We start from the raw sequence: 14,366 nt of genomic DNA on the forward strand, positions 1-14,366 counted from the left end.
TTGTCAAGACTTGATGCAATCTGCTGGATTTCCTTAGATAGGCCTTTAAAACTTTTTGACCAATCAGTCTGTAGGATTTGATTGAATTTGACTTTGTAAAGTGCCTTGAGATGACGTGTTATGAATTGGCGCTTTATAGATAAATTTGAATAGGATCAAGAAAACTCTGTTTAGAGGACAGAAACAGACTTAAGACTTTCTGGTAGGACAACAATCCCAATTTTGTTTCAACAAAACAGTTCAATTTAAAGCATAATCGTGTGATACAAGTGTCCAGTCAAATAGAGAATTTGGGGCATGACTTGAAAAATTTTGTTCACAGTCTCTGCCCACTCAATATGACAGAGAAAACTTTACATATATTACAAATCTCAGTGTCTAAAAGTGGCAAAGCTATTAAAAAGACTTGCAGCTTCACCTGCGGAGAAAAGCGGTTCTCTGTTTATCTTAAATATGCGCTTCTTTGTGTTGTTCTATCACAACATTTGTGGATGCAACATGACAAATGTGCAAAAGTCCAATAGTTTCCCATCTGTCACCTCTGGAAGACAGGCCCTGTAATTATCTACGGGGACAATAAGTTACCAACAGGGACTTATTGTCCCCGTATTCTAGTCACCGCCTAGAATTTTGAATTCTAGGCGTCGACTTATCTGCAAGCTGTTCAATAGTTTGGCAAGCAGTTAAGTGGGGCTTGAGAGCTGTGAACAGTTGTGCCTCAGAAGCACATGACATGATCATACTTGCATGACAAATCGTACATGTAGTCCTTGCTCAGGGCAGTTTCTGTAACAGCTTTCATCTTACAGAGCTTCAGAGGAAAAAAAATGTCTGGGTGATAAAAGTTAAATTACATAAGAATTTTTAGTGCTGTCTGTCTGAAGGAACTTCATTTTTTTAAATGTATTATTTCCCCTATTGTGTACTTTTGCCCTGAACTGAGTGATTACCACAGTCTGGTGGTTATCTTTGTTCTGCCCTGAGCGTTGATTAGTGAGCACAGCCCAAACTTAATCTTCGTCCATATCTCTACTCTGCTTCTCAGCAGCTGTCAATAACTGAAGTCCTCCCATTGCTTTATTTACACGCCATGCCAGGTCCTCTGTACACTTTGATTGCACCGTTAAATACGATTAAGTTCCTGAGAATGCGCCAGCAGTCCACTAGGACGGATGCAAACAAACCAAATAGAAAACGCAGCATGTTGTGCTTTGCAAGGCATTTTTTTTTTTTTAAAGGAAGTACATAGGTGTGTTAATATTAGCTCCAGTGCACAAAGTTCCCATAACCCAGTGTGGTTCTGCTGTATAGTATTAAGCTACCATCTCACTTTCTGATTTTACTTTTTAACTACTTACGTTTATACACATTTTATTTTCTTTAAGATCCTTTGTCACTACTGGCCTTTATTCATTAGTAATTCGACAAGAAGAAGGGCAGAGGAAAATAGATGGTACGCCATAAATGGCCCTGGGCTGGGAATCATACCCCGGAAACAGCTGTTGAGGACTATAGTCTATATCTGGTGCACCCATTCTAACCACATAGTACCGATTTATATTTTCTTAACTAAAGTTTGATGATAACACTAGACAATGGTAACTGCATTTTGAAGTGTATCTTTTTTCCTGGATACAAAATGTTGTTTGAGTGGTGATTATATCAGGAATTGATTTGTTTAAAACATGCATATTACTTTGAATGTTCGTTAGGGTCTGATTATAGTAAACCCCTGTAAATGGTCTTGATAGCAGCTTCTCTCTATGATAAATGCACAGGCTTGGTTGTGGGCCTTTTTCACTAGCCTCAGAAATGATCTTGAATGGCAAGAATACTTTTTACATTAATAACTTAAACAAAGCTTTAGTGAAATTGCTCCACCCCCCATTTAACATTCAGGATATGTAAATTGAATCTTCCTTTGGAGGTATACTTACAAGAAACAGCCTATTACAGTGCATCTCCTTACAGACATAAGCCATTATTCGCTTTGATCTTTTCTGACAGCTGCCCCTCTTGGATCTAGAAAGCGTTGGCGTTCTTATGACATCTTGGTTTTAAGTTGCAAGAAACACATTGACCATCTTCCTTTTTGGACCCATCTATCTTGATACTTTACCCAAAGATTTTCCACAAAACAGTTCGAGTTACAGATGATAATTATACTAGCCATGCATATGACTTAATCACCGCATTGACCTTTAATAAAATGGATCTGTACTGATGTTATACAACCGCCGGAGAAATCTATTTTTCCTGTAGACCTAGGTACTTTTATTGGGCCTTTAATTTTATTGAATCACTTTGTTGCAACAAATCCCCACCAGCCCTATGCCCTTATAGCAGGGGTCACCAACCATTTTGAAACAGTTACTTCAATGTCATTCAAAGCTACCACTACTGATCTTTGACCTAGAAGACTCAAAGTTCCCCTTAACATTAAGAAAAAACATGCTTTCATGCTTTTTAGATATACTTTATAAGTGATTAAAAGAGAAGAGCAATTAAATAAAATTAAGGGAGTTTGTGGAGGGTTATGCCATTTTTAGAACATGCTCACGGGCACCATGTTGGTGACCCCTGCCATATAGCACTGAAATCATTCAGAGAAAAAACATTTTAATCATAAAATACCTGTATATTTAGCAAAAAACAAAAACACAGGACAGCTGTTAAGATGAGTAGTTTTTGTTTTTTATTACAGAGCAGTAAACTACCCAATGTGGACATGAAGCACATTACAGTATGAGCTACTTGTTTCTCTGGGAGTTGAATGCATGTTGGTGAGAAGGGAAAGAGCAAATGAGACTAGAGGGAGAGAGAGAGGGAGGGGGGGGGGGGGAGGAGAAAGAAAGGCACTCTTACACTTACTGTATCCAATGGGATGACCACTAAGTGGTAAAAGGGAAAAGCAAAAAGATTTTGAACTATCCAGATCATGGGACGGCCATGTAAACAAGGCTGGTTTCTCTGTACCACACCAGCCAAATGTTGCCGTCACATTAATGAGGATAGACAAGAGCCGAAGAACTGCATCTGGTAGATTAACGGGAATTCAAAACTGACCCATCTAAAAAAAAAAATGATTCTGCAAATAAAAAACGTAAAATAGATCGTTTACAGCTCACAGTGACTTCAAGGCAGACCAAAGCATTTCCGTACGAAACTCTGGGACCTCAAGCCAAAACACTGAAATGATCGAGTCAAAAGAATCACAAATCTGCAGGTCTGTTTAAAAGCTGCCTTCTGAAACATCGGCTTCTCTGTATCCACGCCGAGTTTCAGAGAACAAATAAATAGTGTTGAGGTTTTTATTTCCTAGCCAATAAGACTCTGCGGCAAAGACCACGCCCCTTTAAGCCAATGATGGAAAACAGGTTTCTCTGTAGCTACACCTGCCATCAGTAAACTCAAAGAGCACAAGAATATTTAGTCACTTTGAAACCATTTAAAAAAAAAAAAAAAAAAAAAAAAAAAAAAAAAAAAAACATGGGATGCATTAGCAAAAAGAATCAGTTAAAAACCAAATTTCAATGAACAAACAAGCAAATTCTCTCCAATACCCATCAAGTATAGTCGCCCCCTGTGCAGACCGAAGCAGTGACATAGCAGCTTCTGACTTTTCTGTATTACGTCAGAAAACAGCAAAGGTCTGCGGGGGAATCTGAGGCCCTGTGCTCCTTTGAGCTTGTATGATTGGGAGTCGGCTTTCCCCATAGCCTGCAATGCATAGCATTTTAGTGAAGACAGTGACAACCCTTTAATTTTTATTGTGCTTTTCCAGCATCGTCCACAAACCTCGAGTGAATAAAGCCGACAAAAAACACACCAGACCAAGGAATAAATGTCCAAAACTGACTGAGGAGGAATGTTAAAAGTGAACTGAAAGGGGTAAAAGCTCTCCATCAGTTAACTTAGGCATCCGAATGGATTAGCAGAAGTTGAGATGTCATGCAGACTCCTTACAGTAGCACCAGAAATTTAAGGGCAGCGCATATTGCCAGATATGCTACCACAGTGACATTACACTGCAGACTTAGGATAGTGACAAGACACGAATGCCAAAAGAGAACGAGCGTGTGCAGCTACTCAGCGACCGTCACAACGAGAAGCGGGGGAGCTCAAGACAGGAGAACGTGAAGTGCTATGATGCAGGAATTCATGGAACCCACCCCATCTACCCTTTAAAACATCACGTTTCTGAGGCGTGCTTCCTAGGCCCCTGCACAACCACCAGAACACAGTAACAAGACGACAATGGACGCGGAGCGGGGAGTGGTGTGTCATTCGTGTGAGAGCGAGGGGAAGAAAGAGGGAGGGAGAGAGAGAAGAGAGACGTGCATTTCACCCCTGGAAACTTGGAGGCTTCTCTGTAGTATACACCAACAAGCCTGGGGGGGAAAAGCTTAACAGGTTTAGTATTTGAGCTTTTTGGGCACCTCCCATGGGAAGGAGTCTCGGCCAAAGTGGCCATAGGCTGCAGTCTTCTGATAAATGGGTTTCTTCAGATCCAGCTCCCTGGAATACATAATCAAGACATTTAGCACCAGTCACACTCAAAACCCATCAACATGTTTGATTCTCACATAGGACTAAAGCCTAAGATGCCGACGCCGAGCCTCACGACCAACAGTAAAGGAAGAGGCCGATACTTGGAACATGTAGATGAAAACGTGGATCTTCAAACACTTACCCGTTAACTAGAAGCTGAAGCATGCAGATAAAAACCACACTAAAAAAATAATATTTCTACTGATAATGTTCAATAATCCAAGATGATACAGAAGGAAGCTGAAATGTAGCTCCAACACTGTCCTTTGCTTACAAGACAGAAAAGTTTCCAGTTTGAAAATACTTCTGCTCAAAAGAAGACGGTACCGGTGAGGAAGCTGAAGATGTTCCACACATTTATCAGTGCAGCAGTAGAAACTACAGCTGGTACGCTACAGCAAGTTCTACTGCAGCAGAAATATACAATACCATGAAACTCTTTAATCAAGGCTATAATGCCAGCCCCTACCTATACTTTAGTCAAAAGAAAGAAAAAAAGTTTTATTTTATTTATTCTGAGCCAGGTATGATACTGGAACCACGTTGGCCAAAAACTGCTCTTTTTATGAAGCATCAGAGGTTGATTACCTGACAATGACTCCAGGACGGAGGTCAAAGTTCTTCCGGACAATATCGAGCAGCTCTCTCTCGCTCTTTTGGGAGGTCCCGTAGTGGAAGATAGAAATGGAGAGCGGATGGGCAACTCCAATGGCATAGGAAACCTAATATAGCATACGTATGTTATAACAAGCATATAACAAGAAAAACAAACAGAAAACTCCAGGTAGGAACCTCTGGGAACCCCTGACTCTAACGCGAGGACCAGAAGACGTCGGCAACAAAGTTACCTGCACCAGCACTCTTCGGCACAGCTCAGCCTTTACCAGGGACTTGGCCACCCAACGTGCAGCGTACGCAGCAGAGCGGTCCACCTTGGTGTAATCCTTCCCAGAGAACGCGCCGCCGCCATGGGCCCCCCAGCCTCCATAGGTGTCTACGATGATTTTACGTCCAGTGAGGCCAGCGTCGCCCTGTAGAGAAGCACAGCCGGTTCCCAGTAAGTAACTCACAGGACGTCTAGTCAAAGTCACACGGTCTGATATTTACCTGAGGCCCTCCAATGACAAATCGCCCGCTGGGCTGCAGGTGGTAAATGGTGTCATCATCCAGGTAGACGGAAGGAACGACAGTCTTGATAACCTTCTCCTTCAGTGCATCCCTCATCTCCTCCAGGCAGATTTCCTCATCGTGCTGGACAGAGATGACGATGGTGTGCACCCTCACAGGGAGCATGGCACCACGGTCTTGGCGGTACTGCACAGTAACCTGCAAGGAAGGCACACACAAAATCAGCCACCAAAATCTTGAGACAGACATTGAATAGGAGAACGACAAGAATGCACATTTTGCTTGAAAAGAGGACAAGATATGCATGCTCTACCTGCGTCTTTGAGTCTGGACGGAGCCATGGAAGGGTGCCGTTGCGTCGCAGCTCGGCCATCTTAGCGTTCAACTTGTGGGCAAGGATAATTGTAAGAGGCATGCACTCGTCGGTCTCATCAGTGGCATATCCAAACATCAAACCCTGCAAACAAACACAGATTAAGATTAGATAATGCATACCCACTAATGAGTAATAAATATTTAATACTTGTGAAAAAACTTGAACACTTAGTACGCCCACAACTGACCTGATCCCCAGCGCCAACATCCTCCTCACTCCGGTCGATGTGAACCCCCTGAGCGATGTCAGGAGACTGCTGCTCCAGGGCCACAAGAACGTTGCAGGTCTTGTAATCAAAGCCTGTGCAGAAAAAAAAGGTAGCAAATGAAGACCCGACGAATATAAAAATAAGCCAGAGCACACACACAAAAAACAAAAAAAACAACAAGAAGCCAGACCTTTGGATGAGTCATCGTATCCGATTTGACGGATGGTGTCTCGCACAACTTTCTGATAGTCCACTACGGCGTGTGATGTCACTTCACCCGCCAACAGGATCATCCCAGTCTTGGCAACGGTCTCTGCATTAGGCGAGACAAACAATATGAAACACCTTTAAGCCCATTTCCACTTCAGCGTTTCCCGCTGTTCTTCAAGCCATTAAAATCACAATCATTGTCCTAATCTAACCCGTTTAGCGAGTCCAAAGGGCCTTTTCTACACAGCAGCCCAGAGAATGGAGGAAATCAGACAGGCCTTACCACATGCAATTTTGGCATCAGGGTCCTGCTTGAGATGGGCATCCAGGATGGCATCACTGATCTGATCACAGATTTTGTCTGGGGGATTAAAAAAATAAAAAACGTGAGAATAATAAACTGAATCACTGAGTAAACCCTACATTAAACGATAAAAGCTAAATGGTAATTTTGTCCGGTTAGTGTCCAGCAGGCAGGGAAAAAGAGAGAGAGGGAAAGGACACAGTGTATCGTTACAGTCGCCATTTCAGCGGCTGCACATGTGGTGGAGGAGAAGGCGCGGGTAACTAGACACAGACCGGAAAGGACCGTGGATATAACCTTCTTATAGCACTAAGCTAAACCCCGCTAACCCGACTAAAAAATCATACCCCCATAACCTTTGTCCAGTCATGCCCGGAGTGTGGATGAAACCTCTGGGAGGACTCAGCATTTTCTAAGCTAGCTAGCCAGCTAGCGTTAGCTTGTAGAAGCGCATGCTCTGAACACCGCGACAGCCGCGAGGGAGAAAAAGGGGTTGCTTTGAATTATTTTAGCTACTTTTTACGTGAGAGAAATGCACGGAGTGACCCGTGAAGTGTGCAATTAGAGAAAGAAGAGCAATCAGCGGTGAGCCGGGTGCGGCAACGCTGCCTGATACGTGAAGGGAATAAAAAAAGGCCGGCGTGTCGAGTCTTACCGGGGTGTCCTTCTCCCACCGACTCCGAGGTGAACAAGAAGCAGTCCTCCTCGATCAGGGAGTTGTGGAAACCGTTAATTTCTCCGTTCATCATGGCTGCGGTGGCTTTTACAAAGAAATATAAATATTACGCTGAAAACAACTCGGTATCACGTTTTTTTATATATAAAAGTGCCCTTCTCTCTTTTCTCGCAGAGCACTACCTCTCTCGGCCGCTGTATTGATCCGCTAACCTGAGCCTCATGGCGCAGAGCTCCATTCTTTATACTGTGAATTAGATGTCGTGACGTCACAAAGGGCGGGCCGAATCGCTGAGCCTATCAGGAGGCAGCGCCACACCGCGGCTTCCAAAATCCACAGGAATCACGTGCTTACGCAATACGCAACGCTACGGTTGAAAGTCGCGCAGTTTGCTCCCTCAGCTTTATCTAATGTCTCTGTACGCACCCTGGTATGCGAGCAGGTCAGAATCCCACCTCTGTGGGATGGAAATCATACTGAATCAGCATGATTTAATTTACATTTTTACATATGTTTTTTTTTTTTTTTTGTTTTTTTTTACATTTTTACTATGGGTCTGAAATTCTGCTGCTAAATAAAATGACATTTAACACAGGGTGATGTTTTCATCAGCAAAACTAAAACACTTTGCTTTACATTTACACTTTGTTTCTCTTTCAGTAATCTTTGGCAGTCGGCCTCTATTACACAAACCTGATTTCCTACAATTTCAAAATGAACATAAATTATTTGGTCACCAAAGACAACTCACTTAAGTTACTTTACTTAATTATCGTTTCTGGTGCATATATTAGAAAATATACAATACCTGACAAAAAAAAATGCTAATCAATCGGAGATTGTGAGGAGATTCTTTATATGGGAAAATTCAAACTGGTAGAAATGCCAATTTTTGTCTGCTATTGGCCATGAAATATATATTTTAAATTAATGCATATGTCTGGTTATTGTCTATACATGTTGGGTAGCCTATGTGGTACTCAGATTTTTTTTACTCATTGGCAGTGGCGCTGCAAGGGTCCCAAAGCAAAATATTCCAAGGGAACCCTCAGACCAGGTTTCATCACATAAATCGAATCCAGCATTGACATTAATGTAAACTTATAATTTCAAGTATTGCAAAGTGCACATCAGAATGTTTTACATTTCTGTCATTTAAAAGGTATAGTGGACATTTTTTTCTGGAAATGTAGCTAAGAAACACCCAAGTCATGTTGAATAACTGCCAAGGTACAAGACCATCCTACCTACTCTTCTGCTCCTTAAGGGGGATCAGGTGAAAGAATCATCCAAATCCACTCTGGCCTTACATCTGTCTTCTGAGGCTTTCCTCTCTTCCTCATAAACGTGTAAGGCAGTTTGCTTCTCTCAGACATTTTCGTAGTACATGGTGAGAGCAGTGGATCTACAATGAACCGCTAAAACAGAAGCTCACTGGATACATGAACACTAGAAGTGCGCAGCCAGCAAGAGGAAACTAGCAAGGAACGAGCATGGCCATTGGCGTTAAGTGACAACATCACAATAATTGGCCTGTGGCACAACCAATAGATAAGATGAACCCCCCATAACTTGAAGCTGAAAAAGGATTGTCCACTATACCTTTAATACTATAAAACCCCTACACCAAATACAACAACAAACAGCTACTACATACAGTACTTTAGTTGCACTTAGGAAACATTCTTGCACATTAAGTCAATAATTTAGCATTCTTGGCTTGGCTGTTTAAAAACCACTTTTAGCTTGCTAAACAAGTTATAGTCTTTACAGCCAGGTACATAACATGACCCTGGCTAGGTTAAAACTGCATTAAGATCTATTGCTTGGAGCTAAATAAGCCACTATAAGTTATCACACTCACCACTGTCTTGTTTTCTTTTCTCTTCCTCATCCTTTTTACTTTCTCCTTCTGCTTCCATAAGGACAGCTTCTTTCCATTTTGACACAAGTAAAATAAGCACTTATTTTTGCTCAAAGGATAATTTTTGTCTATTCTGTTTTTTACCCTCTAAAAGGATAACTTGTTTAAATTTTGAAGCTGGGGGACTCAAGGACCGCATTGTCAATGCTACTTTTCTCCTGTTGTGGGTCTGAATCGGTTCAAAGTTTGTCGGACCTGGAGGCCTTAAGCCTGCCGTGCCTGTAATGGCACATATAAACCAGCCATCTCTACATGCTAGTCATATTCGTTACTGGTATGTGCTCGTATACCATGGTATTCTGGGTAAAAATCCATTCTTGTCTTTGAAACAGGAAAAACAAAGTCTTGATTTAACGGGCATTTTGGCTAAATGTTTTCAGTTTGTTGCGCACAATGCCTGGAACCATATAAGCTGAAATTTCTCTGAAAAACCTGGGTCCCAGAATCTCTTTAAAGCCCCTATGAAAACTATTGCGCCCAATTGTGCCTGGTGTTTTTTTGTAATTTAATCACGTCGCTGCACGCCATCTTGGCCAGGTCTCCTTTGCAAAACAAATCTGAGATCTAATGGGACAAGTATATCCAGGAAACGAGTAAACGAATGAATGGAAAGGTACCCGTTTATTGCAAAAATCCTACAAAGAGCTACGGAAAACCAACAGGTAAAACAAAACAAAAAAAGAAATAAAAAATCCAGGAGTTATTTAAATATGGCAAATTTTGCATTTTAAAATTTCTACTGGTTTATGAGTAAGCTGGCATGAGTTAAGTTGGTCAAATCACAAGACGAATGTTAAATTATTATTGCATTTACAAACAACCTAACTTTTACTTTGGGTTAAGTAAATCAAAAGTTAATCAAAGTTTTATTCGTAACTTAAATGAAAAAACAAAAAGTTTAATGCAGATGTTATTAAAGGTTTTGTAGCATTTGATGTGTTCTACCACTGGAATAAGTTTACCACACAGGAAATGCATTTTCCTGAAGCCATTTAAACACTTTGGTGTCCTCCACTAGTTAATCCGGTAAAATCCAATCATTTTGGGTATCACAGGAACATCAGGACTTGTCTCCTGGTGACAGAGCCAGATTAACCTGGCCGCTGGTCAAAATGGACTTTGCTTCAGAGTGAAAACTGGCTATCAGGAGAACAGAGCGTTCGGGGGAAAACTGTATCTGAAAATAATTTGATTATATTACGCTTAAAAAGCTCAGACGGTCCCCGTATGCCTTGGGCCTTCCTGTGTAATATGATCAATTTTGATGTTTGTGAACATTTTGCTCCACAGTAACCAAGAGATGGGTTTAGTTAATGCATTTATGTATGTTTACTTTGGTTACAATACCAAAACAACATTTTATTCGGAGGACGCCAGCATTTTACGTATGGAACATAATTGCTTATATACAAAAAAAGTTGTTAGCATTTTCTGCATAAAAAGGTAGTATTCCATTTATCCTTGAATAAATAATATAGACAGAAATCTGAAGGAGGAAATACTGAATCTTGTTGAAGAAAAGATAATTAATATGACAGCCTTCATCATTTAACTCGGCTAAACCTCTGACTATCAGTATTACCCTGGTTTATGGTTTTATTTGGTGTCACCAGACCATGCAGGATGCAGATCAATCACTGAGCGGTGTTGCATCAGTAGTGCAGAGCCAGCATGAATCTGCACTGTGGACACTTGTTTTTTTAGAAAATAAAAGGAGGGGGGGGGGGGGGGGTAGGTTGCATGATGCAAGATTTACCTGGTGTTGCCCCAAGCTGGCTCACTTATTGTGTTTTCTCTCGCATATGTACTCAGATGGTCTAAAATAGCAGGTCAGTAACAAAATGACCTGCCAGAGAGTGACAGGAGTTAAATAAGTCAATGTCTACTCTAATTTTAGCAGTGATGCTCAGAAATCTGGTCCTTTACATGTTTTCATTGACAAATGGAAATTTTTACAAGACTGTTTTTGAACAAGAGGATTTTAAAAACAAACTTTACATTACTTTCGTCCCTTGGTCTCATGTATTCAGTGAAAGGCGTCTCCATGCCGAGTCACTGTTTTTTTTTTGTAATCTCACGTCTGATAAACTCAGAGAAATATATTTGATCATGAAAATTTACCTTAAATTAATTCATGCATAGAAATTAAACACCTTGCAGAAGCATCAATACCTCCTAACCCTTTTCACTTTTTGTCGCAGTATAAACAAACTTTTGATGTATTTCATTGGGATTTTATATGATACATCAACACAAAGTAGCATATAATTATAAAGTGAATAGGAAAGGATACATGGTTGCTCAATTTGGTTCCTGTTTTTTTTTTTTTTTTTTTTTCAGAAACGAAAATTTTTAAATTGTAGCATGTGTTTGTACTCAGGCCTCCGAGGGAAATACTTTATATAATGACCTTTTGCTACTACTACATACATGGCAGTTTCCCAGTCTTTGCAAATTAGCTCAATCTCAATCAGATTTGATGGAGCGTGTCTGTTAACATAAGCATTCAGGTCTTGGTACAGACTACCCATTAGATTTTAGTCTGGACTGTGACTGGACCATAGCATTAATATTTATACAGAATTATTGTTTAAACCATTCATGCCGGTTGTATGTTTAGGGTTGTTGTCCTGTTGGAAGGTGAACCTCCTCTTTAGACCCAGTCAGGGTTTCTTTCAGGATTGCACTGTATTTATCTCCATCCATCTCCCCATCAACTCTAAGCAGTTTCTCTGTCTCTACTGTAGAAATTTTTTTTTTTTTCCATGATGGTGCCATCTTTTTCTGGACGATGTGCAGTCAGTTCTCCTCACTACTGCTTTGTGTGTAAACCAAAAGGTGCGTTGTTATTTAGTGGTGCTCCTAAAAGGCATTTGGCAAACTTCAAAGAAATCTTCCTACGCATGTCTTTAGATAAACACCTTTTTCTTGCCTCTTTTCTGCAAACCCCCCCCCCAAAAAAAATTAGACTTGTCAAGTGCAGGTCATCAGATCCACCTGACGTTTGGATCTCTGCAGCTCCTCCAGTGTCACTACGGTCCTCTTGACCGCCTCTCTGATTAATGCTCTTCTCGCTCAGCCTGTCAGTTTACGGCAAGATGCCAACATATTGGCAGGTTTGCAGCTGTGCCATATTAATAGAATAACCAAAGCTTGTGATATGTTAAATCAACACTGCTTTACAGTTCTCAACAGCTTTTTTTTTGTGATTGATTTACTAAAAAGGTGACCGCTCAACTCAATCGGCTGCACTGGGTATCATGGAGGGGCCGCAGAAAAAAAGATAAATGCAAATAAGGTAAATACAAATAAATGCCAATCAGGGCGCACCCTTGTAACCTGACTCTAGCCAGATGTATTTCGCTCCGCCTAAATCCATATGGCTAGAGTCAGGTAAGCACCCTTGTCCTTGCGTCTCACAATTTTAGCACTAGTTGGTTTATCACATGAAATCCCATTAACATGCAGCAAAGTTTGTGGTTGTAACATAAAAATAGTGTTTAAAAAAAGTTTAAGAGGCAAAAGTGTAGAAAAGCAATAAAGACACAACACAATTTAAAAGATCATACTTTATTCCTCTGGATCGTGTTGTTCTAGATGTAGGGTTGGAGAACAAAGCAAGAAACCCATAAACTTCTAAAAACTTTGATCCCAGAATGTCATGGCGATAAAACATCTTCATAGATCAGCAATCCAACTTTTGAGAATTTTCGGTCATTTCTATCACAATTTTTCAAACACATATAGACTGAAACATCTTCACTTATGACAGGAGAGTCTTAAGTTGCTTAGATGGATACAGAAGAAATCATCTCTGTAGGAAAACGAAAATAATTATCTCTGATATAATTGGGACATTTGCCCTGAAATAAAGTTCTCTGTCACTGGCCAGCAGAATTTAGGCTCATTTAAAAGTTAAATAAGAAAATAAATACATAATTTAAGTAAAATAATCTTTATGGTATAGATTGTCTCTTATATATTTATATATATATATATATATGTATTATTTTTCTCCACATACTTTATATTTTCTATATTTAACCTACACAATTACAAAACAGGAACATTCAGCAGACATTTCACAATAGTCACTAATCATGAATGCAGTACTGAACGTATCTAAATTATCTAAACCTGGACAATCGTTTTTTCCATGTCAAACAAACGTCCAGTATAGGTTGCTTTTTTTAATCCTGCTCCAAAACAATCAGGAAAATACTTGAAAAGATTCCTTAAATCTCAAATTTATGCGAGTATGACTACCTCTTATTTCTCGAACTAACACTTAATATCGAAGTCAAAAATTCATACGGTCCTCACCATGTTTTTCTAAGAATTTTCACAGTCACGGAATATGACAAAGAGGACTGAAAAAACAGCACTTTACGGCACAAAAACAACAGTACCGGAATGTACGGTGTGTCCAGCAGCAAACCATGCAAGTACAGCCCCAGTCCCATTCACTGCCCTGTAACTCACACACACACACACACACACACACACACACACACACACTTACTTTTAGGAAAGCACATACACATACAGCTAACTATAGACATACACACATAAGTTACGGCCACGACACGGTCCTACTCTAACAGCCCCAAAGTTACACGTCTAAAACGGTGCATCAGAGATCACACGGTAACTATAAAACACCACGACTGAGACTACTGTTGTTGCCATCTTATTAAACGGATCAATAGGGGAAAGATCTGAGCAAGACGGAAAAGAAAATAACTAAAAAAAAAAAAAAAAAAAAGGCTATTCGTTTTGTGAATTAAAGCATTCAGTAAAGAAGCTTTACATGATGGGAATTAGAAGTACAATAAGAATGCCTCGAGCAGAGCAAGCCTGTCAATTTCCAGCCTGCTTTTGTAGATTAAACTTCAGGATTTGACCTAAAACACCACTTAAATATTGCTCATTTTATAATATTTGTAAAATCCAATTAAAATAAGAACGTAGATTGGTTTTCTAAAAAAA

General features: G+C 40.2%; 1 protein-coding gene across 1 annotated transcript; it reads right to left on the bottom strand.

Moving 5' to 3' along the window:
* Positions 1-2,672: 2,672 nt before the first annotated feature.
* Positions 2,673-14,360, bottom strand: mat2ab (methionine adenosyltransferase II, alpha b). Its single transcript, XM_036143725.1, has 10 exons — positions 13,360-14,360; positions 7,433-7,593; positions 6,757-6,834; positions 6,454-6,576; positions 6,243-6,355; positions 5,993-6,136; positions 5,659-5,877; positions 5,400-5,582; positions 5,140-5,273; positions 2,673-4,518 (listed from the first exon to the last, which is right to left on the bottom strand). Exons 2-10 carry the CDS (start codon positions 7,524-7,526, stop codon positions 4,416-4,418), a joined length of 1,191 nt encoding a protein of 396 aa, XP_035999618.1. The 5' UTR covers positions 7,527-7,593; positions 13,360-14,360; the 3' UTR covers positions 2,673-4,415.
* Between the last annotated feature and the right edge of the window lie 6 nt (positions 14,361-14,366).

The sequence above is a fragment of the Fundulus heteroclitus genome, chromosome 12 (genome assembly GCF_011125445.2).
Source record: "Fundulus heteroclitus isolate FHET01 chromosome 12, MU-UCD_Fhet_4.1, whole genome shotgun sequence".
NCBI classification, from domain to species: Eukaryota; Metazoa; Chordata; class Actinopteri; order Cyprinodontiformes; family Fundulidae; genus Fundulus; species Fundulus heteroclitus.